This window comes from Ptychodera flava, chromosome 14, assembly GCF_041260155.1.
Source record: "Ptychodera flava strain L36383 chromosome 14, AS_Pfla_20210202, whole genome shotgun sequence".
Classification (NCBI taxonomy): Eukaryota; Metazoa; Hemichordata; class Enteropneusta; family Ptychoderidae; genus Ptychodera; species Ptychodera flava.
Genome location: NC_091941.1, coordinates 5,939,128 through 5,966,684, shown reverse-complemented (window position 1 = coordinate 5,966,684; position 27,557 = coordinate 5,939,128). Strand labels below are relative to the sequence as shown.

At 35.8% G+C, this 27,557-nt stretch overlaps 1 protein-coding gene across 3 annotated transcripts in view; it reads left to right on the top strand.

Moving 5' to 3' along the window:
• Window positions 1–27,557, top strand: part of LOC139149082 (protein PALS1-like) — a 55,326-nt gene that overhangs the window by 4,431 nt on the left and 23,338 nt on the right. The window contains exons 2-3 of one of the 3 annotated variants that reach the window (XM_070720626.1): window positions 12,284–12,484; window positions 13,668–13,782. In XM_070720626.1, coding sequence (XP_070576727.1) covers window positions 12,359–12,484; window positions 13,668–13,782 — 241 coding nt within the window. In that variant the 5' untranslated portion in view covers window positions 12,284–12,358. Of the gene's footprint in view, window positions 1–12,283; window positions 12,485–13,363; window positions 13,554–13,667; window positions 13,783–19,687; window positions 19,975–27,557 lie in introns of those variants that run through there. The other 2 variants (XM_070720625.1, XM_070720627.1) reach the window with 2 other exon arrangements.

Genomic DNA, 27,557 nt, shown 5'->3' with positions numbered 1-27,557 from the left:
TAAGTCGTATTGTTGTGAATGTTATGCTCTACTTTGTTGTAGTTCATTATGAATATTTAAACTTTAAACTTACGTAAAAGGTGTATTTGAAATGTAAGGAATGTGCATATCTCAGGAGGTAAACAGTGGTAACAATTGTGAAAAGGGTATTTGCAATGTGAACTCTTTCAGTTGAGTGACGTCAACCAAATACCAGCCTTCAACTAGGAGTGGATAACAGGGAAACTGGGCAACTTTTCAATGTTTGGCGTGATATATGCACCAGGAAATTCTTTTTCACTTCAGATATTCACATTCATTTATTGTTGTTTCCCAGCGTTTTCTCAGATATGATTTCAATGAGTTTTTAAACAAATTAGTGCAGAAAAGTTTGGTATATCAAGGTGTATGCAGTTGGAGCATATTTCCAATTTTCAAGTCAACCACTACAAAACATCTTTCCATTTCTAGTATTAACATTTCCTGTGTTGTAAGCTGTAGCAGCTAAGTAGATGTTGTTTTGAAGAAAATGAAGAAAACTGACCCTATTTATCTCACATGATTTATTTTACCTCATTGATTCTATCGAAAGAGTTGCAGGAAGACACCAGCATTTGGGTTAGTACATGTGATTAGTTGAAAGAATGATGGTCCATATTTGTCTCAACGCTAAGATTTGTACATGTGTACCAAAAGTGTACACTAGTTTTTGGGTAGATTCAACCCTGTCAAAACTTGTCTTTTAACTTTCTATCACAGTAATTTAGCTCTCTAATGGACATGTACACTTTTCACCCAAACTTGACAACAGGGTATCGTGATATCTTATAGTATACTTTGACGTTATCCTTAGGTATGCATTGAATTTGCTCAGGGCCCTGGCTCTTAGCCAAATAACACCTACGTTTATGTGATGTGCATTTCTCTGTAACTATTTTCAGTTTTCTACCTAACTTGCAATGCATGGTACATGTACATGTATGTTGTGTAGAACACCAACAATATAAACACCACTTGAAGAGAGAGAGAAATTACCTGTATAAATATATATGTGACTGATCCACATTGTGTATATGAACATCATAATGTATAAACGTGTGTATCCAAAGCAATTATTTATTACCCATTGATTTGCGAAAGAATGCACTTCAAACAAGACACTCCTCTCATAAACTGAGTTACAGCAGGTGCTGTTGATATTGTCAGGGGTCATCAAATCAATTTTTTTTTTTAGTTCAAAGGTCACTGCACTATCATCAGAGTAAATCCAAAGATCTTGTAACCTGTTTTATAGCAGCCCTACGTGGTAATACGCAGTACTCTTATCACTGGTCTATCAGATAAAACTGGATCAAGTAATTGTCACTCATTGACAAAAGGCAATGATCATGGAACTTGGACCTCATATCATGAAAGATGTGTAAATATCATCACAAACTAGTTTCAGATTTTCAGGTCCAAGATTCAGAGTTGAGCAATATTTTTTATAAGAATATCAGTCATTATACAAATCATGGTGTTTGTTGGCTGTGATCTAACTCACTCTAAATTTCTGCTGAGATTACCAAATTTATGAACAATTCTGCATCTATCAGATGGGCATATTCTACCCAATCTTATAATATGATAAACAGCAGCTCTTGAAATTCATACCAGTGTACATTCGAAAAGATTTTGTTTACATTTCTTCAGTGAATACCTCAGTTAATCAGAGACCCTAACAAATGGTCTATGATTTAGTAAACAATAATCCATAATGGATAAGCTGTATCTTTTGGCTATTTTTTCAGAACTTTTATTTTATGGTTTCCGTACACTTTCTGCATTGAATCCCAAAACTGTAATTTAATGCCAAGTATTTAGCATATCAACACAACCTATATGAGTATAATCTCCACTGTTATTGTTGAAGATTGTATTCAAGTCCGGACTAGAATTCATTTGTAAACAATAAACAATGATCACTACACACATACAAGCTGTGTTGAAAAAAGAATGCTCGAATTTCAGCATGACAAACGGATTAGGGTCAGACACGGTAGTTGATATACAGAAGCAGAATACTGAAAAACTTGCCACAAGTTACAGTTTATGTCCCTTTAATTTCTTGTATGTTCCATTTCACTGTCAAATGTAACAACATGATCAGAAAAGATGTACGATTTAGAATTTTGTTTGTTTTATAGCCTCATCATAATATTTCTAGCTATCAAAAGATATGTTGTTGATAAATTTATCACTGAGGGAATTTTTTTTTCATGTACTGTGCTAATCATCAATAAGGTATGTTTTTACCTTCATATTCTAAAATCAACCTGGGATTTTTGATTCTGGGACAACTGAAGTATTGAGAAAAGCCTTTCCTTTTCATCAGTTTAAGACACTTTGTGTACCAAATATCAGAATGCATGATAGACAGATTTCTATCAATATGCCATTGTACGTATTTGACACAAATTTCCCTCATTATTCATGCATGAATTTTGATTAAAAAACATTGTCTTCGTTGTGTTTTAACATCTTAACAAAAGTGTACCTTTCCAGGTCTTTTGTCACAATGGTAAGCGTTGTTTCATGTTTCCACGGCAACATGGCCAAACAGCTTGGTTTCATTTCCTGTCCAGACTTTATGTCCTGCGTATTCTTATTAATTATTCAACTGAACCTAATTCAACTATTCCCCAAGGTCTAAGTGAACTCTTGTTGCCCCATTGCCAGTGTTCATGTTGATGTAAAGTAATCACATGTAATATATTTTGATATTGTCAAATCATAACTTTTAACCTTTATTTTGAAGTTACCATCGTATTAATGCAAATCAATTCAGTAATAGTTAGACAGACTATTTACATTACTCTTTTAATTTTTCATGCAGTACATATCAAATATTTCCTTGTGTTTCAATATGGTGCAACCTAATTTTAATATGAGGCTGGTATGACAAATTCAGTACAGGTAGAAATAATTAGTTTATCAATATGTCAATTTTTTGATCAAAACAGTTACAGTTTTTTTTATTTGTTTGTTCAAAGGCTATTCTTTTATGTGAAACCTAATATCCCAATCAAGTTCAACCCCAATTATGTATTACAAATGTCCTTTCATGTATTACTTGTTTTCTCCATGGTTGTGTCAATTGTTCATCAATCTCTAGGTGAGTGGGAAATGCACTTTCAAAAGTAATACAAGAGCAAAGCACGTAGGTACTTATTTGTCAGGATGTCTTCATTTGATATAGCAAACTAATTTTATTGCACATTGTGTTTTTGTGAAAACTCATGATGGATAGCACTTCCAAAATACCACTTTCGGTTTTTTCATTCAAAATATCGAAGTTCATGACCCTAAATTCATATTCCATGAATTTTTCTGGATCCACAACGGAAATATCCAGGTTCAACCGGAGACATATCACAGTAAATTGTGATTAGCTTACTGTATTCTGAACAGATGTTAGCTGTTCTGATATATTTGACTTTGAATACACCCTGAACTACACTCTTTTTGTACCCACAAGGTATTCACCTCATTCATTCATTATGCCTTTTATTTAAAAGTGACGGAGTATATATGGCATGTGCTGGTACTTTCAAGTTTGTACAAGGCAAATATTTAGCCTGGGTATATCTTTATTGAGGGGGTGATTTAGTGAGTTTAAATGTAAGTAAGGTTTCTGAGTGTATCAAAAATGTGACAGAAAAGAACAACAAAATGTTTAGATGAGGCTCAGCATTTGTGCAAACCTCACAACCCCCCCCCCCCCCCCCATTCCCCATTACCACCTACAAATATTGTATCATGCTGTATGGATATATGACCTCTGACCTTGTGTCAACTTGGTCATAGATAATTAGTATTTGACAAAACATAACGTGACTTCTACAAATAGCGGCAGGTAAGGATTAATAACAGTGTAACAGCCTGATCTAGTATAATGACTTATTTTGATACAGATGCTGCCCTTATGATACATATCACTATATATAATGCTTACTGGTGCCAATATAATTATATGCCAGTGGCAAAAAGTACTTTGCACATGCTGACACGTTATGTCTTTTATTCATCACATTTTTCGGTTGTCCTGTCAAAATAAAATGGAAAGGTACACAATACAACAGTTGCATGTACCACATGTTATTAGTTTTCTTTCTGAACAAATGGATACTGACAGAGTCAAGGTGGATGTTCAGTAATTAAATGTTCTTAGAATTTTTCCTTGAGCTGACAGTACAGAGTTTTACATGTAACATACATGAATGCAGCATGATGGAAGGCTAGTACATGTCACATACCCAGTATTTGCATCAACAGAAGCATTCAACACATCTGACTTGAACATATGAGTTAATGTGCCGTTCACGGAAATAAAGTATGATTGGTACATGTACCGATGTACATGTAATTTCACAAATGAACCTAATAAAATACAATGGTGATGGAATATTCAACAAATTTTGTTAAAAATTTTGATCACAGTGACATTATGAAGAAAATCATGTTATTTGCAATGTCACCATGTAGAAGAGAAGTGTCCACCTTGATCAGGCCGTACCATAGACCCTTGGTACTTTTGGACACTTTTGGGTACCTTGGTAATTTGGACAAGTTTATATCCAACTACACTCATCACTCACCGTCTTTTCACCTTGTACTCAAAGCGACAGATAGCATGAACTCTAGATGACAATGGGTCTTCTACTAGTGTAAAATACAATAAGAATTTTCTATCATGTGGACTGTGTGAGGAAGATCTGTCATCCCTATAATGTGCATGCGACTCAGCATAAATTAGCAGGCACAAGGAATAAATACCTGTTCACAAATGAACCTAATAAAATACAATGGTGATGGAATATTCAACAAATTTTGTTAAAAATTTTGATCACAGTGACATTATGAAGAAAATCATGTTATTTGCAATGTCACCATGTAGAAGAGAAGTGTCCACCTTGATCAGGCCGTACCATAGACCCTCCAAAAAATGGGTCTATGGCAGTACAGGAAGTCATTTTGTACTGTTCATAAAGAATATGGTTGAAATTTATTCTGACTACACATGTACAACTTTTCATATATCATGTTTACCATTATATGTACTTGTTTCATAGACCCTTTTCTGGCTCAGCAGAAATTGAAGTGACTTTTTGGGTGACTTAAACCTGTCCTGTTATCCTTCTAAGTGTGTTGTACATGGTACTCAGCATTGTCTTTACAGAATATATCCAAATAGCCAAGTCCATTGATTCACACCAAGATTTTTTTAGGGCGCTCAAATTGCCCAGCTGAGTTGGAATACATACATCTAATTGAGCCATGCCAATGTTGTAGCAAGATGATCCTTTTAACAGACTTGACACAATGACAATATGGTGTGTCACATACTCTGCAGGAAAAGGTTGAATCATGGGGTGAATGTACTAAATTATAAAACTTTGAAAGAATTATGCAGCAAGCATAAGTGATGCCCTTGTCAGGCTTTTCCCATCACCACAAGTCAAAAAGAAAAAAAATGTTAATTTGCTGATGGTTACCGTGGAAGGTGTAATGAGATGTTTTAGTGACACAATGTTATCGACACATACATACAACATTGGTAAAGAATTTAGGTGCGTTGTTTTGTTGTTTTCTTTCCCTTCTATGCAGTAACAGATGTTAGAAGTGAAGTGGAATTTTGTTTCTCTATGAAAAAAGTATTATTTGATTGAAATTATTTTCCTATTGGGTACTGGAGCCACTCATATGTGTAAATTTTATAAATCTTGAAAGAAACATATGGTGCTAGAAATGTTTTCACAATGCAAATAAACTTATCAGCATGCACATAGGATGGCGGCTTTCATGCCATTAGCAACATGTTCAGATGCGTGCTCGTGTTTTTTTTTTCAAATATCTCTATTGAATAAAAAAACCCAGCTACACCTACTTTGCAACAGCGATTGAATCCGGTTATTTCACAACTTAAGTGATTGTTAGGGTTTTGTGAGTATTGATGTTCATAGAACCATATGGCACATATTTTTGTATGGAAATTAAAAGCTGGAAGATATTCTTAGATTATTTCTGGTAAAGTAAACATATATATATTCTCTCTTTTGTTGGTCCACATTTGTATGTTTTTCATATCAAGGCTTCACCATCTCCAGACAGGCTGTGCTGCACAGTTGGAGATGACATTCCTATATAAATGGCATCCATTGACTCTTGAGCCTGAGGAAATTCTATTGACATACACAAAGTGATGTTCCTGGCTAATATTCCATTTGTTCCTTTACATGTTAACTGGCAATACATGTATATCAATCCTACAAAACATATCTTCGGGTCATTGGCATCCCTTTTCAATTACTCCGTACTTTCTACAACCAATGTGAGGCAGTTAAGTACTTCTTACACAATCCGTGATGTACTTTACAGTGGTGAAACATTGGTGCTTAAACATCGTATAGAAAAACAATAGTAGTGATTGCAGTCATGTTGCTGTAAAATTATGTTTCTTAATTACGTGCATAATCGCACATTTTTATTGCTACCGAGATCGAGAATTATTTTACCGACAAATTTTAATGATGACGTTAAAATATTTGATGACCAAGTTAGGCTTCCCTGAAGGGAAATGAGTGAAAGGATTACCGGTAATTTTGCTGTGACTGTACAATACACAATGTTGTGATTGTAGAAGAGACTATCTCATAGTCAGGTTGTAATATTTTCATTACATGTATGATGTACAATACATGTCTCGTTAGGAATGAAATATTGGGTACTTTAAGGTAATAGCACCTCGAAAGTGAAATACTTAAACTTTTGCTCTAACTTTCCTCAATGAATCTTTCAATCATTCTCTTTCAAAATCAAGCATAAAAATAGGGGGTCACCGTGCAAATTTTTGTACTAGAGAAACAAATTACCCAAGATTTACCGATATTAGAAATTCAAAATGGTCGCCATCCCTGTGTTAACTCTATGGAGAAAAATAAATATTTTGAATTTCGAAAAACTAAGCATGTGAAAAGTTTTCTTTCACCAAGAGCTTTAAAATGAACCCCAACATGTGGTATATCAGAAGAGAATTGCAAAAATTTGAGAGTCCCAATGTCTGTCCCCGAGGTGCGTTCTACCTTAAATAAAGTAAACACTATTAAATAACAGTGTCACCATGATTTACATAGGGGTAACAGTACCATGAAATTGACACAAGACAGTGACATGCTGTTTGTTCTTGAACCAGTGTTCTTATTCACTAGGTATATGGTATTTTGACTATGGTGTGTCATTATTGTTGATTTCATGTCTTTTACAGACTGGTCTAGACTCTTATTACAGTCCTGGTTACTGTATTACTTTCAGTCAATTTCCATGTATTCTAGAGTCAATTCATTGTGCTCTCAGAGTGTCCATTCTGAGTGTTGATGTTGTTTCAAGGAGCCAGGAAATTCATGGATTGATTCTCGACAAAGTTTTAAGAGATGCTGTTGTTATGTTGTATTGATCACATTTGTTCTTGATAAGATTTAAATACTGACTTCCACATAACAGCAGAAGTCCATTGGTACTCTGGACTTTATCCAGTTGATCGAACCAGGGTATTGATTTTTGCACACACATGTCAGTCACAGTTTATAATGGCTGAACAAAGGCTCAATAAATTAGTCTGGGATCAATGCACTTCCTGGTGCTTATATGTTACATTGAATGATGCTGTTTCAGGAAGACATTTCTGTGAAGGATGCATTGAACCTGTAACATTGAAATCAAAATAGATAGTATTTGTAACATTGTACTGGGCCAGGTATGTAAGGGTGCCGGAAATCGACAAGTGCGGGGCCAAAGTGAGGGCTAGCACAATCAAAGTGCGAGCGAATGTGAGGGCTTGAAGTGAGGGCTCTCACAATCAAAGTGAGAGCGTATTTGAGGGTTGAGACTTGCGAAAATCAGTACTAAATTCACCTTGATCGAATGAAGACTTGTGATCAAAGTCACTGCTAAAAGCGCGATACGATCTCCACTTAAGTGTAAACGGCGCAGCCCTGTGTATGAGCATGCATGGAGCTACAGCATCGATCGAAGCTTCACGATATGAGCGAACGGCTATTAAAGTACATGACGTCCCTGACGGAAAAAATTGTCAAACACCGTAAAAATATGAATGAGGCATTTTGTAATCTTTACATCGTTGAGTTTCTTGAAGAATATAATGTCTGGCTGATTTTAAAAATCGGCGACTGACTGATCAGGCAGGGATCGCACATTCAAAGTGCTTGTCAAAGTGAAATCAAACGCTATATGTGCGACAGGCAGAAATATTAAAACATCAGTCATCGCCATGATTAGGTTATACACTGTCAGGACTGAAAAACACTTTCTTGTAAAGCCCATCGGGGATTATCGTTATTGAAATTAATGCCATGACAATAATGACACACGACTGATCACATCGTTCAAAATCTCAAGTGTCTCTCGACACTCATGAAGGCGCGACTTTGCACAAACGGGTATTTACAATCTAGTATCGAAGTTTGACATATCGACAATTTTGGGACTATAGATACTAGAATCGAATGAACTGTGGTTGTCCCATGGGAAGCCGCGTCAGTGTAACCGCTGATGTTCACCGGCGTTTTGGGGGACTGTCATATCGACACTACACGATACCAGAATAAATTGCTTGGAGCCATGGCACGCCCGGTCTGTTAAATCGACGATATTTACCCGATATTTATCGGCGATTTGGGGATTCTAATATCGATATTAGACGATACTTGAATGACTTGGCACGCCGGATCTGTGAAATCTCCGATATTTACCCTATATTTTTCGGCGATTTGGGGACTCTAATATTGTCGGGAATGGAAATCCGACAGAAATAATGCAAAACAGATAGTATATTTTCTGTTTATTATCCAGGGTTCTGTACACATACTAATGACGATTTCACAGCGTCAGTTTATCTATTAGTTTATTTGTTAGTTAAATGAAGCCATAACATGCAAATCTGACCTTTCCGTTGTTTTTTATTTTATGTCGACTTTGACATTTAACTTTGGTCGTAGACCCTCGAGAAAAACTGTGATCTTCATCGTTACCAGAACATTCACCATGACTGGTATCAAAAAACCCTCAAAATTCTGTGTGTCATTACTCGGAACGTGCCATGCAAGAGCAAAGTGTACATATTCAGAACGTCAGTTTGATCGTTAATGAGATTCAGTGTTAAGTACGAAGTATTGTTGTCGGGGACCGCTTGGCAAATAAACTTAATATATTCCAAGATAGATCGCACAAAAAAACAGCAGTTGCCTGTCCCGTTTTTCTCGAGGGTCTATGCTTTGGTGTATATATAGAAGTAGGAACCACGGAATAAAATGTGTGTTGTAGCAGAATTACAGAACACATCGTGTCTGCTTGTCTGTCCATCAGTCACACCAAGACGAATTTCCCTTCGCCACAAATATCGATACTAAACGATACTAGAATGACTTGCCCTGTGCCTTACAGTTCTGGCCAAACCCGACTTCCAAGGACTGACTCTAGCTTCGATACTAGAGGATACTAGATTTTGTCAAATCGCAAGTAAATATCCGATATATATCGGAGATTTCACCACCTTACAGTTCTGGTCAAACCCGACTTCCAAGGACTGACTCTAGCTTCGATACTAGAGGATACTAGATTTTGTCAAAACGCAAGTAAATATCCGATATATATCGGAGATTTCACCACCTTACAGTTCTGATCAAACCCGACTTCCAAGGACTGACTCTAGCTTTGATACTAGACAATACTAGATTCTGTCAAATCGCAAGTAAATATCCGATATATATCGGAGATTTCACCACCTTACAGTTCTGGTCAAACCCGACTTCCAAGGACTGACTCTAGCTTCGATACTAGAGGATACTAGATTTTGTCAAATCGGAAGTAAATATCCGATATCATTGTATATCGGAGATTTCACCACCTTACAGGTTTTGCGTCAGGGTAGCGTCAGGGTTCAGGTGTCCGAATTTAACGTGTTCATCGGGTCGATGGCATATTCAAGCCAAATACCGTGATGTAATATTTTTAGACTCATACTCTCGCCATTGCTGCATTGGTAAGGTTGAAAAAATACGCGGAGTCTTTGAGGTCGGCAGTATTGCTCTGTCTTATTTATTGTTGACAGTACAACCGGCTTAATTTTGAAAGTCTGAAAATTTTCAACGGTGAGTTTTAGTTACACGTTCAGTATTTTACGCGTGCGCCCCTTCGGAAGCAAAAACTTCCGACTTTTATACAAGCTGATAACTTGCTCCAGACCATGACAATAATTAATTGTCTAGTTATGACGTTTGGCCAATTTCAAGATTAAACTGCAATGATCATTTCCATCTAACACAAATTAGAATGACGGTACGCTGAATGACCACACCCGATATTGACATATGAGAGAGAGAGAGAGAGAGAGAGGAGAGAAGAGAGAGAGGAGAGAGAGAGATGTTACGTATTTTACTGGGAAATAGCCACTGCGTTCAGTTGAAATATGTTTCAACACCACCTTTCTTACGATCGACTAAGTCTAGGTTGTTGTAAACGTAAATGCACAAAATGTCTTTGGCATCCTACATGCCTGTCACAGAGTTTATGTTTATCTCAAGGCTGATACACGATGCATGCATAGGACGGTGATGCATATTCGTTTTACAGCAAGTGATTCGGTCGCGATGTGTTGCTCGCCGATAGATTGCTTGTTCTAATCATCAAGTCGTTGGCTTAAAAGTTTCAGAGCCAGAGACGGCACAATCATTTCCGCTACAGACAAACAACGTATGAATGTGATGCACTTAGGTCGCAGAGCTTTCTGATTATATAGTATGAAACAAAGGAGACAGTCAAATTTCTATCTAATGACTGGTCAATCGCTGACTACACAGAGATAGCTATGATTTCTGTGACAATATAATTGACCATGAGATTGATTCAGTGAACAATATTCAAGGGCTCGTTGACCAAAATGGCATTCTTTATTGAGGTAAAATATCCATCATTGTTAACAAAATGTAAAGGTTACAAGCATTCATGACCCCTGATATTCTGATGCAATTGATCTTTTGAAATGATTATCAAACTTTGTGTACAGAGAAAATAAAAGGCATATACTGTCAGTACAAACGTAAAAAAGAATTGTCATTTGCTGTTGTCTGATTTCTCAGTTTTAGGCCCTAGTAGCTATTGAATTTTTTTATCCTCAAAAAATTAATCATAGAGAACCAGACAAGTCTCCAAAAATACATTTTCCTATGATCTTACTTTATCTGGTGAACACAGCCACTCTAAAATTTCTTCAAAAAAGTTTCCTCTTTTCTTCGAAATTCTCCGACAAAAACTCCGCATACAGACGCCGGATAAACACTATCAGAGTTCACGTGCTCAGGTCGTGAACTGGTTTGACTGAAGTCACATTTATCAGTCGCGCTATAGTCGTAGTGGTACAATGGTACCAGAAGAAGTATCGCTCGCTTGAGTTGCATGTATTAATAATAAAAAGGATATCTGTGATATTTGAAATGCAATGACTAAAAAACACGAAAAGGTTAACGAAAAAGACGGAAGTGATGTAATGGGTCATGATCTGTACGCAGGTCATTGTGTACTCGTTCCGCGCTCAGCCGTTCAACTGTTCACAGAGCTATGCCGCGCCGCGACTGTGTTCTGGAGATAGTAAGTTTTATTCACGTTGAAAACGACTTTGACTCTCATTTTTCGTATGTCTGAGCCCGAATTTGATCGGTTCAAGGCGCCCTCACTTCAAGCCCTCACATTCGCTCGCACTTCGATTGTGAGAGCCCTCACTTCAAGCCCTCACATTCGCTCGCACTTTGATTGTGCTGGCCCTCACTTTGGCCCCGCACTTGTCGATTTCCGGCACCCTTACTACCTCACTGGGCATGATTCTTAACTTGCTGAGCAGTTTGTTTTGTATTCTTACTCATGCTCAAGGTAATCACTAACGTTTAAGTCTAACCAATCCTGGCATAGAGATACAATATGATATGATTAGGCCTGGTAGTGGTACTATTTGGTTTAAAAATGTGTATTCAGGAAAGAAACATTTTTTGTAGAATATCAACATTTACATGTAACATCAATTATTGAAATAAATTATTTACAATTTGTTAAATTTTACAAAATGTATAACACTAATGTAAATAGGATAGAATACATGAATATGCATTCATTGCAAGCTATAATGTCCTGGTTGACTTCAAGGCACTATTTTCCAGATTCAAATATTGATCTATTTTTTTGCCTTTTCTGATAACAGAGTACGGATGTGTTAATTAATAGACTGTACCGTACAGTGCTGCATCACTAGTGTAAGCCAGCCAGAGCTGCTACCATGAATGGCGATGTGAATGTCAGTCAGGTGGGAAATGGAGCTATCAACGGTCCTATCATAATGTCCGGTAAAGAAATGACAGACAACGACGGCTTCAGATACTACAATGGAGGCCTTGAAGAATTTGTAAGTAGAAGGACAAGTTTTGCTTTGACTCAGTAACTTTTTTAGACACATCGCTTCATGCAGTTTGCAAAGTTAATGGAGGCATCCATGATTGATTTTTGAAATGATTACTTCATAATAACACGTGTGGTGGTCATAAGTTAGTTGTTTACAGCTAGATCATATTAACTGATTTTTGATGGCATAGTTCTTGAGTTTTGTTAGAAATCATGGTTTACAAGAACACAATTTGCCGGGGATTGTGTGTGTAGATTTGTAGTATTGTAATCAATTCGGCACACAATCTTGATGACCAATGAGACTACTGAGTGATATTGTCCAGAAATTATGGTGACATTTCAAGACTTACGAAGACTGAAACAAAAGAATATAACACTACATGTTTTCAGTGTGATTTGTTGTATATTTTCATGACAAATCAGTGCTATAAAAATTGTCTCTACAAAGAGACTTATAATCAGCCCTTATTATTCCTGAAAACATTTTTCAAAGAGACAACTACAGTGTAAGAGGCTCTGATGGCAGATTGACCTTCATACTCTCATTCTAATGGTTGAGTGGATCTATTCATACTTTCTTGTTCAGAATTATAGGGGTTGATGATGTTTTTCTTTGTCCATGGAAAATAGAGGCAATTGAGCCTGAAAGGGTCTTCCAAATTATTAATTTCTTTATTGTGGTCTTTTGTCTTCCTATCAATCCTTAAAAAGAGATCACAAACACTCATGCCAACCTTAAAACGTGCCATTGCAAAAATTGTCATGTGGCACTGCAGTCTCTACTATTTATGCTGCTGAAATTGCAAATGAAATATTACAGCACTTATATCCAGAGCAGTGTAGTGGGCCCTCTGGAGATTGATCAGGGAAATTCCAAGCTGGCCGAGTCTCTCGTTTCATCGATATTCATAGCATAACAAATTGGCTTTTTTAATTTTGAGCGTATTTTTTACTAACCCAGTCTAGAACTGACCCTAGACACATGTCTGTCAAGCATGCTTCATGGTAAACCATTGAGAGAGGCTATCCTGTTCAAAGGAAAGCCACCAAAACTGCCAAGAATCACCAAAGTAAGTAATGGTTCATACTGATATCATTTTGACTCTCATGTAGTCAGAGCAAGGATCTCTGATGAAGGTCTGTAATGTCGTTTTGATGAAGGTCTGTAATGTCGTTTTTTATAGGTCACCGAATTGGAGACAACGGTTATCATGGATGACGGTGACACCAGATTTGGCTTCTCTGTCATGGGTGGCATTGAAGAAGGTTTCCCTGCTAGAGTCGATGACATCACTGCAGGTAAGCTGTGTGACCTTTGACCTCTCTTTTCTTGCAAGTTGTCTGATTAACATGACACCATTTTGGTGTTAAAATTTACAAATATAAATGCTGTTGTGGTGAGTCATTCTGATTTACATCTCATGTCCTCAAAGAAATATATTTGTGCAAATGGATAGACTCATCATTTGTGTTGCAAGGTTTGGCTGATTTTTGACTGTTTATAAAGCAAATAATATTGTAAAATGAAGTATTTATTCATGGCAATTAAAGGCATACACATCTGATCCTTTTAAGTCAGCAAAGGAAATTCACTGAAAACGTATCTTGAAATGAACTGTCTCAGCTCACCCCCTGACAGCAATAACCTCCAAAAGAGTACACTATGATTACAGGGAAATATATGAAATAGTTTTGTGTGTGTCATTATATAACGCTTTCATCCAAGAGACCTTGATGCAAATATTTCAGTGGAATGGTTTTCTCAACACAACTGCTGTAGTAAAACATATGGCTTTCTTAAAAAGCTAAAGAATGTTTGTAGGTATTTCTGTCAGCCTGCAAGTCAACACCAGCAGCATCACGCTAAATGTTGAACTTTGTGTGACTCATTGAGTTGATTACGCTGATGCCAAGTAATGGTTCTGACCAAATACAGTATCTTGCACTTTGACAGTTTGTAGGGATAGCATTTTCTGTTGCAGATGAGAAAAACAAATTTCAGGTGTTTCATACGTGTATATGTCATGTACAGGTGTCATTTTTCATATTTATTCATTGATGTGGATTTGAGCTGTAGATGGATATGTAACTCATGCCATACAAATGTATGTTTGTTCTGTCATCTTAGAGACAGAGATTTCAGATTAGGATAAAGTTATTTTTGTGAGATCACAATGAAATTACGTCACTCCACTTGGAAGTTTCCCTTTCAACTTCTAACCAAACAACAAGAAAGCTTGACATACTTAACTATTGCTTCCGATGTACAAGTTGAATTCGCAAATGCAAAGGAGAGGGAAAATGACTGTAGAGGGCGCTGCATTCAGATACCTAACATACATTCACGTTTTTGGATGTCCAACAGAATGTGAACATTATCTCTGTAAAGGATTTATTTGAATATTTCCAACAACTGTGTGGGAAACAGAGAAGATTTTTTATTGAGCGATAGCGTGTCAACATGAGTATGACCCGATGAGTATGAGAGATCAGAGCAATGACTTGGCACATATGCAAGATCCATGGCTGATAAATCCATGACTGAAATTCGGTCAGTCTGTTGCTTTCAGAAAACAGATTGTGTGGTCATTACAGGTCCTAAAAAAATCTTTCTGACAACAGTGACTCAGTGGGATAGATGTGGAAAAATCAATTTGTATTGTGGCAGGAGTCATTTTATCAGTGGAGCATCACAGCATATCATGTTGTCATCAGACACAAGTAATTGACTTCATGCATATCTCACAGTGAAGATCTTTTGTCCTTGCCACGTTGTTTTGTATACTTTGGCAAATTTCTTCAGACTGCATAATTCCAGCATGGTGTTAACTCATATTCCAGATTTAACATTGTGACATGTCATGCCAACTGTAACAGCTAAAAACAGAAACTTGCCCAGGAAATCTTAATGATGCTAGCATTACACATTCCTCGATGCCTTTTAATAATAGAAATGCAATCTTCCATGCCAAAGCTAGTCAAAGGCCAGCATTGTAATTATAGATGGTGTAGTCTTACCGTGTGTTAATTGGGCCAAAATTATACACTGGATGAGACTGATAGGTGTCTAGCACACAAGAGTTCAGAAACAGTAACTTTTAAACACATTTTGGTATACCTGCATACATTACAAGCATTTGCTATGTTGTATGATATTACCAGATGGATAGAAACCAAGTAATTTTGAAATATATCAAGTCAAATGGACTGCAGTAAATGTATGTAGTTTGAACTGTATGTTTACTGGCTGACATGCAACTAAATTTGACCTGAGACTTGGTATTAATTTATTTGATGAAGTTCAATTTGTACGGGTATAGTTTAGAATAATCTGTAAATAAAAATTTGCCTTGTGCTTCAGAATCTAACTTTTGTTGTTTCATACCAGAAGTTGTATTTGTTTGATTTTGCAATTTTTGGCAAAAATGACTGGTATTGTTGTCTCTGTATATGTAGTCTGTTTATACAATTCAATTGTTGTTTGACTGGGCATTATGAATACTAAATGTAAGTTGTCTTTATGCAATGCAAAACAAAATGTGTAAATGTCAGAAATGTATGAAGCAAAACTAAGGATGACCTCAAACACTGGACTGCTTTCTTCCTTGGATAATTTAAGATGTGGTTTCTGGTGGCGTTACTTGTATTTCATCTGGTGTAACTTATTCATGTGAAAAGTATTTCACTACTTAGTCAAATGAGATGTGGTAAATTCTTTATGAAAAGATTCTTCTGAATTTCAGGTCAGTGGTTCCTCCATTCCACAACAATGTTTTGTCAATAATGTATGTCATGGAAAGGAATTCTTAGTTATATGCCAATGAAGCCAAGAAAATATGTGTTTGGCTGTAAATCTTTATATTCAACTTCGAATATGTTTGTATTAATGTTGGTTCATTATACTTGACTTTTGTCATAGAGAAAAAAATTTGAAAAGATGGACAAAGAATGATATAATGTTGTGGTTTCCCTAAGTCTTGCAATGCTTGAATACCTTTGTTTTGATCGGATGATTTTCTACTGCAGACTAACAGGACTCACTTTACAATTTGTTGAAAGGTACCATGTCTTCCCCAGGCAAGTTCCTGATTTAATTGTCAAATTATCCAGTAGACTGCTTCAAATGATCTCTTTTATCAAGTGAAAGTGGGACATTATGCTGCCTGAGTGGTGATTTAACATAAATTTCTGTCAGCCTGTGTTTTAAAATATACTTCAGAAGCATAGTCAACAGAAGCAGTAGTTCTGCATTGTCTGATCATTTCATCATTTATAAGCCTTTTCAAGCATTTGGAATTTGTTTATATCGCCTAGACATTGAAATTTACCTGTAATTGTTATTTTTATTAGGCCCTTCAGATGTGTGTTACTGTTAGACTATTGGCTTTTGAATACCGCAGAAACTAGACTTGCCAGAGGCGGCTTTCATTTATGTCACCAATTTATTTGCATAAAATTAGAATATGAAAACCAATTCATGGAGATAATGAAATCTGATCCATAGATATTGAAGTGTAGCATGAATATGTAGCTGATGTAGCAATATTATTGTATGTGAATGAACTTGGTATATTTGATGTTGATCATCAGATTCATTTTCAACTGTATTTGAAAAAGTAAAATGGAGGGGATATGGTTTCATTGAGCAAATCCAGGTGCTCTATGAAACTCAAAGAGAGGGAAGCCAAGGGGTGAAAAGTTGGTGAAATTTCAGGATGAAAGCATCATTGCCAGTCTCCATAAGTGTGTACATGATTTTATTCCAACACTAGACAATAATTGGTAAAGTGTATTTTAACAAATCTCCTGAGGGGGCTGCAATATACCGTCTTCACCTCTGGATTTGGCAATATTTTGAAAACATCAAATCAGAATTTCTCGTTGCCAGGGTGAGTGCATTGTGCAATTTGTTATGTTGTAAAATTTCAATATCCCAGAGAGAATGAAATAATGGGTCCATTGCATGCTGTTCTTTGAAAGGATTCTTAAGTTAATCGGTGAGACAGTCAGGTTTTATTTCATCACTCTGGCTGCATTCCTTTGAGAGTAAGGGATTACTTGCCCATCTGCATAACATTGACCAGGAGTGTTTTGTGCAAGAGATAGATTGATTAGAGTAAAAGATAGATATTTTGTGGCCTTGGAAGCATGCCAGTTTCTAATGAGTTACAAATGACCTTTTTCTCTTCTAAAAATGTAATAGAAAAGTGAAATTCATCATGTAGGTGCACTAATTTGCATAGAAATGAATGGCTGCTGTAGAAATGAACAGTTCAGGTAGCCAGCCTTTTCTATTCATCCTATTGTAGCGATGATTATGTTCAGTTTGATTTCCTGTTAATTGCCATAGCGTGTGACTTTCTTTCACCCCTTTGTGAGTATCCATTGACAGCCACCACGCTACATTGGTAAAGTCTTAATCCGTATCGACTTCAATTACGTATGCACTTATAGCAGGTGTATGTAGACATAGTGACTGTTTTGGGGGACATGTCTAGGACGTGTGCATACACCTGCAGCAAGAGTGGTATTTACTGGATAGTTGCTTCAGTGCAGTTGTCAATGATATGAATAGCAAAGTACCATATGAAAGTTGTAGACAAGAAGATGTAGCTAACAGACCACCATATCAAAGTTATAGACCAGAATTATGAAAAGATGATACTGTGTTTGTCTATATCTATATCTGTTCACTTTTCTGTTCGTCTATTTGTACACTACAAGCATCACATCTCAAACATTCAAAGAAGATGTCACTCCCTAAAATTCAACAAGAAATGAAGTGCAATGTGTAGACTTATCAAACAAATTTGTTAGAATGTATCGAAGTGCACTTATTTCACAGTTTTACAAAATACTGAAGTGAATATTAAATCTATTAAACGTTCAACATTCACCTTGAATAATCTGTAGGTCCTGATTAGAGAGGTACTATATGGTTTCACTAATCATTTAAACCTTTGGTTAGAAGATTGCAGTCCCATCTCAGTTGGTACCTCTTCTTTTAAGAAAAAGACTAATATGGCCTTGTGATCATTACTAGGCATAACATTTCTTAATTGTTTCTCATTTGAGTGTCATGGCCGAAACAAATATTTTTCACAACATAAACTGTAAATAGAGATCACCAATAACACCTGGCCTGGGTTTTACTCTTAGGTGTAAAACAGTGTTCTAGGAGAATTTCGATCTTAAAATATGTTATGGCAAACATAATGTGTTATGTCAATGAATGGTAAATTCCGATTTGATTGCTTCATTGGAAAAAAACTTTTTAATTGAGAGCGTAGTTCATAGTGAAATTTCCCATCAAGATTCCTATTTAAAGGGAATCAATCTTGTAACAGTAGTATGTTTCCAAAACATACATGGTTCCAATTTCACAGCAGGCTACCATGCCCTGGGGTTATGTCTCCTTTTGAAAGAAGCAAAAATCTTTTTTTAAATGCATTATCAATGATCGGAGTTTGACTGCATTGTTGTAAACTAGTTTCTCTATGAAAGCTACATGGTGAACTTTAAGATGACTTACTTGGTACTTTCGTTATTCCGACTTTCCTTGCTTCTTGATGTCACAACAGAGCAAGTTGTGTTGTATCTTGGCAATACAGATGTCTGCTTTTAGACAAAACATCTGACATGTTTGTGGCCAAAGGGACGTAAACTGCACTTGCCCATAGACCCATTGTTTTTTCTCTTTCCATTTGACATTAGATCTTTTAAATCATTGCCTTTATGATACGTGTGATTTCTAAAAATTGCCATTTGTAAAGTAAATACGTTTGTCTTTGTCAAGGGAAAGCCATACATGTATATCAAATCCATTGATTTAAAGTATGTATACAAGATTACATGGTTTCCCTGACCTGTTGTAGATTAGGAGTTGGATGATGATAAAAATTGTACAGAAAAGATCCACTGCTATAAAAAATCAAAACAAGAATAAAGGATGTATAAATTTTGTCTGCGTTCTCTTTATTTATGTCACAAGTGACTCATCAAGCAGGATTCAACACAATTAACTTCATGACATTAAGACTTTTAGTGATTATGAGGTGATTAATTTCTCTTTGTCAGCTGGGAAGGAAAATTTATGAAGCACAACTGTTGGGCGGTAGTTCCAACTCTCCCAGACATTAACCAATGAGGTATACTGTAGCTCATGAATAATTAATACCCAGAGCGTGACAGAGTGAACCACTTGTGTATCTGGTCTAGGGCTTTGATATTAATAGGACTATCAGCCAGCAGAGCAGTCAGAGAGAGGATACGCAAATAAGCTAGGATGTTACTAAGTCGGGGACCAGTCAGCTGAATGGAACCATGGAGTTTGTGGATACTTTACAGGCATTAAGTGTCGCCATGTAGCATCCTATAACACAGCTACACTCTACACAGTGTGTGTGTGCCCTTATTCTGCTAACATGGTTGATTTGGGAGGATATGTTATTCTGCTAGTTGAGGGGAAAGATGGGAAAATGAAGTTGTATGGTGAGTGGATTGTTTTGTGTTTGTTTATTGTGTGGTTGTAGTTAAACATTTTTTTCATCCATCAATTTTCTGTTTATTCTATTTTGGAGTTTATCTTGCATGTTTTGAGCTGTCACTTTGTAATCCCAGTTTCATATTACATTATCCCATAAGATATTAATGTTGTGTAGATATGAATAATTCAGAGGATGGAAGGTGTTCTGCATCTGTGTGATGGTGGTAGCAGTTTCCTTTGTCATGTATGGCAGGTAAAAAACCAATGGACATGATGTCCATGTGTATACATCAGCTGTTTTGGCATCAAGTATTGTTGTTCTCACCTGGAGTTGTGTGTGAGAGAGCTGTGACACAAATCCAGGTGTACAAATTGAAAATAGGGTCAGATTTGTGTGCTCCACATTTTGTTCATGTCAAGGTGTCAAGTTGTGGCATGCCCCCCCCCCCCCAGTGTATTCACTGAACATTATAACTTGAAGCCCTAGATCACATTTACCTGTTACCTGCAGCCTGTGTATGCAGTAGAACATTCCTCTTATACTTCCATTCAAAGAACATTAACACTTTTGTTTGCACTTTGTCAAGCAAAGGTTACATAATATCATACAACATGTATGCTCTGGTCCCCAAATATTTTGCACTGTGCAAATCCTGCCCTGAATAGAGTATCACAACCCATAATTGAAGACAAAAATGAGAGTGAGTCTGACCAGATATGAACAGAATATTTGAATGATATGTTAATGCATGTGTGTGCACTGATGTGAATTAATGAAGCAATATTACGGTCCCTTTCTGTGGAGGGACCGTGGCAATATGGATGAGGTTTGTGTCTGGAAAACACATTTTAAATGAGTTACCTTATACATTTAATCTCTTTAATTCTTGCAGATGAAACTTGATCTCTGTTGTATGCAAATCCTTTGTTTCTGTATTTTATAATTATTGCCAGATGAAATGTTTTAATCATACAGAGTTTTTAATATGTCAGCGTCTATTTATATCCAACAATGCCATGTTCCTCTGTGTAGACTCGACCAATGAGGATAGATTTCGGGGGATTAATACCATTTTGAATTAATTGCTAAAGTTTGCTTAGTTTTTTTCACTGAGTATGTATGCGTGTGGTGTCATGCAGTGAATCCAAAATATATGTCAGGGGGATATGTTACAAAGATAATATCATACAAAGTATGCATTTGGCACTCATTTATTTACAGATAAATATTTCAGATAATAATCTGTAGAAGTGTTCAGTGTGATGTAACAGTTGCCAGGCATGTAATAAAGTTAATGTGTGCAGGGTGTTAATACTGATAGGAAAAAATAAGAGGAAATTTGTGCTATAAACTGAAACTTAGTATTTGGACTGCCTAGAAGAATGTTTATGAATGGTTTCCGACAATTTATATGAGTTTAGCATTACAGGAACATGAGCCACTTTGCAAAAATTGCAGCAAGTTGCCAAGTTCGATCGAAAATTGATATCGAGTTATTGTTTACATATCAATAACAAAGCTGTCTGTATTTCTCTCTTTTTTTGTTGGTGTATGTGTGTGTATAAATATTGTACATACATACACTCACACACATGTACCCATATACACCTTGTGGTCTGTAAAAGCTTTTAAAGTCACTGCATTTTCTAATTGACACAGAATGTTATCACATACTAGTTCATTAATGTATGACTGGTATCAAGTATACTGACGTCAGATCATAGTAAATTAGTAAATTTGGATGGTATCGTATTGCCAGGGACAAGATGAGTACATGTCAAATGTACAGTGTCCCCATGGAGTCCTTTATTCATTGATGATCCGGCAGTGAGAGGCCATATACTGAGAGTACTCTATAGTGTGCCAATATAATGTCTTCTAAACCCATGTACAGGGAATAGTTTTCAGAATAAACAGACCTACACGATGACATATATGATATTTACATCTGATTGAATTCATATCTTCCCTCGTCACCTCATGCAACATGCTCTTTTCATCTCTTGATAATTGTTGCGGTATGTGCATGTACCCGGCTGACCTCAGAGATCAGAATGTGAATCAGCCCAGCCAAAAGTTGATTTATTGACAAGTCTCATGATGGTCATATTGCAGAGTGTAATTCTTGATGTTATGCATGTCTCAAGTTACGTTGTGGACTCTCATCTCACCCTGTCGGGTAAAGTTAAAGGTTGTGACTGGAAAATGAATATGAGCTGCAATTTCCCACCATGTTTATATTCCTTTTCCCCCTGGGGTCCGTTAACTTAAATACTTTTTTGAAATTTTGACTCCTCGCAGTGTCTGCTTGAATTTTGTAATTTTCTTTTCCAACACATGGACCACCATACTTGCAATGTACATGCAACACTTGTTGTTGGTTTCAAAGTGGAATTCAGGAATTCTGATTCATAGGTAATATTGAAACCATTTTCAATTGTTGTTCAATTCCCCCCTTATAATATGCAAATTTCCATTGATTGATGTTCATCACTCCCTTCTCAAACTTCACCATTTGTACTGACGTCTGTGGTATAGTTTCTTAACTCAGCTTGAAACAAGACTGAGCTAGGTTTATAATTCAGCATGATTACATACAGAATAGTCAACTTGAGTAAAATCAGTTTTAGGGATGGGATTTTGAAAATGCTTCTTTTCATTTAAATTGCATGCACAGATATGATCTTCGACTTTTATCAGATGTAAAGACAGGAAATATGAAAGGTATTTAAGTATAGTCAATACACACCTTAGTTAATAAGCTTGATAACATCTACCTGAAGATAAAATTCTACAGTAACTGTCATAAAAATGTTTTGCCTCAGAGATATCCGACAAAAGATAGTTCAGTTAATATTAATGGAAGAAGTGATAGTTCTATTGATGTGTCAACATGTGAAAATGCAGAAATTGTGTTTCACTTCTCATTTACACATGTAATCTGTTTATTTAATAAACTTCAGGCCTTACAGTTGGTACAGTAGGTGTGGACTAAAAGATTCAGTCGTGTACATGTGGTTAGGGTCGGAGTTACCTGTACACAACATATTTGACATATTTGCTATTTTAAATGAAAGGGATCCATAGTCCATCAGATAATTTTGAATAGGAAAAACAAACAAACAAACAAACAAACAAACAAACAAAAAATGAAAATGTTTACAGATCATGCTACACCTGAACTGACAAAGCGTCAGACATGGAAAGTATTAAAGCCAACATCGCTGTATACATAGTTATGATCTATGTGCAGACATCGGAAAACTCTAATAAAACAATGTATTCTGATGCTGTGGGTACTGGTTGTGTCAATCATGAAACAGAAAAACATTGGGCTTGGTGTCTGTTGTCATAGGCAACGTTTTGCATAGTAAAGAATTGCATTTAAATACTTTGTTTAAATTTCAAGTGTTGTGAGTCAGGGGTTTGATTCTTGAAAAGGCTGAGGGATTTATGTAAGTTTACCACAAATCTGGCATGTCAACTTATATCGTATTGACTCCCCACACAGAGTGTTCATCGAATTAAGGTCACAGCGCAAATCTTCAAGTCATGCATAAAGTCAATACCAAAAAGTATGTCATACGGAATAACAAATATGATATCAAATTTTACATGTCAGTTGTTTATGAAACTGGATATTTCTGCAGTAAATTTCCCCTTGATCAGAGATAAATACCATCATAGCTTGGAGATGGTGATTGTTTTCCTCGGTCTTCCTCTGGTAAAATAACCCCAGAATCCTTCTGACCCTCTCTCTTTGCCATTGAGAACTCTGATTCTCTGACTAATCCCACAAAACCGGAAAGAAATTATACTTGTCTTGGTAAATTCAGTAAGTGTAGCTTTGTAGTTTCATCATATACACACACTTTCAATGTTTGATAAGACTCATTCCACAGTAAAGTGCACCAATAGTGTGACATAGACCCACAAAAATTGAAACATCAAATTTGGTAATGAAAGTGGTTTGGTTAGAAAGAAGTGTATGGCTACAATACAAAAAATGATATGAGAAGATAACTTGATGTGAAATTTCATCAGTGGAGTAAAATGTTTGATGTGCAATCACAGTATCTGATAACGTACGTAACGGGGACGGATTTTTATTGATTCCCCCACTTTATAGCTGTTCTAATTATTTTGATTACTTCAACATAAATGCTTGTTAAACAATTTTACAGAGATTCCCTGTCTATCTGAATCTCAATTGCTTCATATAATTCACTCTCTATCATAATTTTCTGCAAAGAAGAGAAAATGTAGAAACGTTGGTAACATACATAACATGGACGGAAATCTCAACAATCCAATTCGAACACATCAACAAATTTAATTTGTTGATGTGTTCTGAATTGCATTGTATGCGATAATATTTGAACATGGGGATTCAGTTTTTTACTAATTGATGATTATCAATTTCTGTCATAAATACTTGGAGAATTCTGGAAATATAGGTAATGTAACATACGTAACATTTTGGACGGAAAACCATTCACTGGCTCTGTTTTGCAGTAATGGCAGTCAACAATGGTAACACAATAATGTCATGAACTATTACCTCCAGGTTATCCTAAAAAAGTGATATTTTTCGAACAGCTTGCTACATAAAGTATGAGAACCATAATTTCAAATTTGAGATAACATACGTAACATAGTGGATGGAAAACGTTTGTAAACTACTGGAAACCTACAAATTGAAATAATGAAAGCAGGGAATGCCCCATGGAAAAAGATTTCTTTGAGGACTTGCTATGGTAAAGACTGTTGGTAATGGAAAATCTTTATTTGCACTTCAAGGGGCTTTTCCAATATATTGCCAGAGTTGGACGGACACCTGTTACGTATGTTATCCAAATTTTGGCAACATAATTACAGTCCACCCATCAATGAATTTGGTCAATTGTTTGTGTAATTTATAATTACTAATAAACAGTTGGTATGACATATTTGAATTATATTCTTAGGTGATTCATAGAAAATGTAGACATAGAGTTCACATGAGGGAAAAATTGCCACAAATTAGAGTAAAATAATCAGCTAATGTCTTATGATAAAATAACTTAATTTATGAATCATCGACCTAAATTACACAGTTTTATTTTTTTTATCTCTTAAGGTGTTATGCTTGCTAAAATAACTAAAATTAGCTGTATGCTGCAGTGGGTTGAAAGCCAGTACTGAAAACAAAAGTATGACAAAAAGTGCACTTTACTGTGGAATGACTCATAAGTAAGTGAACGCATGTCTTTCCACCATGGTTAATGGTGTGGGTCATATCCAATCATGTTACAGCCCTGAAAATACTTCCTGAGAGTTCTGTTTATGTCCTCAGATGGATTTTTTAGTTTTTTGTTTGTCCATGAGTTCCATTATTTTTTCAGTTTATGTATGTGAATAAAAGCGAAATAGACTGCTCGTGTAAAGATGTGCATGTTTAGATGATCATTAAAGGGTGACCTATGAACATCTTCACGTTTATCTGCTTGAGTGAACAACATTAATATCTGTTAGAAATGGTGTAATAATGCTTAAAGACCAATTGCATATACTCCATTGACTGTGCCTTAAACTCAGTCCCACCTTAAACAAATCTCACAAAATGTTTGTTTCTTCATAAACACCAGTTGCTCCTATGTCGGTCTTGGCAATAAAATTTTACATAAAGGAATACCGAGGCCTCTGTATTGTCTAAGAGAGACAGATGCATTGAATTGAACAAATTCTACATGCTGTAGAGGTTACAGGCAGTCAGTAGCTGTCCTCAGAAATAGTTGTGTTGTTTTGACCGGCTCAAAAACAGTGTCTTTTTAAAACAAATGTTTATGTTCGTGATGTGTCCATGGAACATGAAGTTTGCATTCCCATGTCTTGTTTATTTGACCCATGAGCCATTAAATATTCATTAGTTCACTAATCATGATTAGTTTTCCTCTTTATTAATTTGACATTATATTATTGCGTTACTTGAATGAACACAATAATAAAATTCAGCTGATGAGCTCACTTCATTCGTGGTCACAGACCTTTCTTCAGACTGAGGAAGCTATAAAATGTTTTAATCACTTTCCAATTACAAGGCTGAACAATAAGTAGTGAAAGGATACATTTATGATTATTACAACTGAAAATCGATACATATTAAAAACTAACCATTTAAACTACTGAAGGCTCTGTATTTAAAATATGGGAAAGTGAGAGAGAAAATATCAGAAGGGAATTTTGCTGAATTGAGTTGAGCAAATTTTAGTTGGAACATCATTACTTATAGATTAATCATCTTGTCCCAGGGGTTTGTAGTTCACATAGTGGTTTGCAGTTTGCAAGTTACCTGACACTAACTGGAAGAATTTGTTGAAAATTAGCGCAATATCTGAAAAACTTTCAGATGAAACAATACAAAGACTTTAAATTGGTTTAATATCAGTTCCATAGCTGACAATTTAGTACAGTAGTACCTGTCATTTTCTCTTTTCTGAAATACCAAAATTTATCTTACAGTTGTATGTTTTAAACAACACTTCCAGATACGCTTTCAGGATGTTAGACACAGGGCATGTGCAGCTTTGGCAGGGAAAGATTAATTTTTCCCCTGAGAGCTGGTAATTTGATAAAGATTTGAATCAGTAAATGCAGTTGTGTTTTAAGGCAAACTACAAATCTGGAAATGAAAAAGTTATGATGGCCATTATATGAAAATGTTCTTCTTATGGTTCTTTTATCATCTTCCATATCTTTTGAATTTGCATGTACACTCCATTTATCATTTTCAACCATGTTTTCCTCGCATATATGGTTTCAGATTAAAGAGCATGTGGGCAAACATGTGCTGAAAATATAGAGACAGAGTGCTTTTACAGCAAATGATAAATTTAGATGTGTTAAACTTGTTAAAGCGAAGAATTTGCAGAAATTCCTGCACATAAAGCCATATATCTTCATGTCACATAAATACTTTTAGGGGAAATTGAGAGAGCTCATGCATCATTGGATGGCCATGATGTGTTTTAGAGCACTGGATCACTCATCAATGTACCATTAGACCAAACTGATCTTCTGAGAATTTGAAAACTTGAACTACAAGTTGAAGCACAAATTTTTTCGGACATGCAAATTTTCATCCTTGACTTTTGCCCAAAACTGCAATCATAATACTTCAACATTTTCAATCTTTGTAAAATGAGATGTTTTTGCAATCCAAGAGCTCTTGTTTAGAACATTGTAATACAGTATTATACTGTCACCTTTTTGAACTCTGGCTGAGAATTTGTAGATCTGGATGTGCATAATTTCATTACATATCGCATTTCTGAAAAGACAAGCTGTAAAACAAAACACAACCTTTTAATTGTACCAAATTAATTCTCATGTATCACTAATAGTTAACTTCAAATTATCCCCATAATTTTCATTTTAAAATCAGAGTGTACGAATGTCACAGTTGATCTCAATCAATACTTTACAACAAATGAGAAAAATTTATGAGGTGTATCAGCCAGTACATATTCTCAGTAAGATCATATTGTTTCCATTTGTCCTAAATTATGTAAAGCACATGGTTGAGTTGTAAAGGGTATTATATCAAAA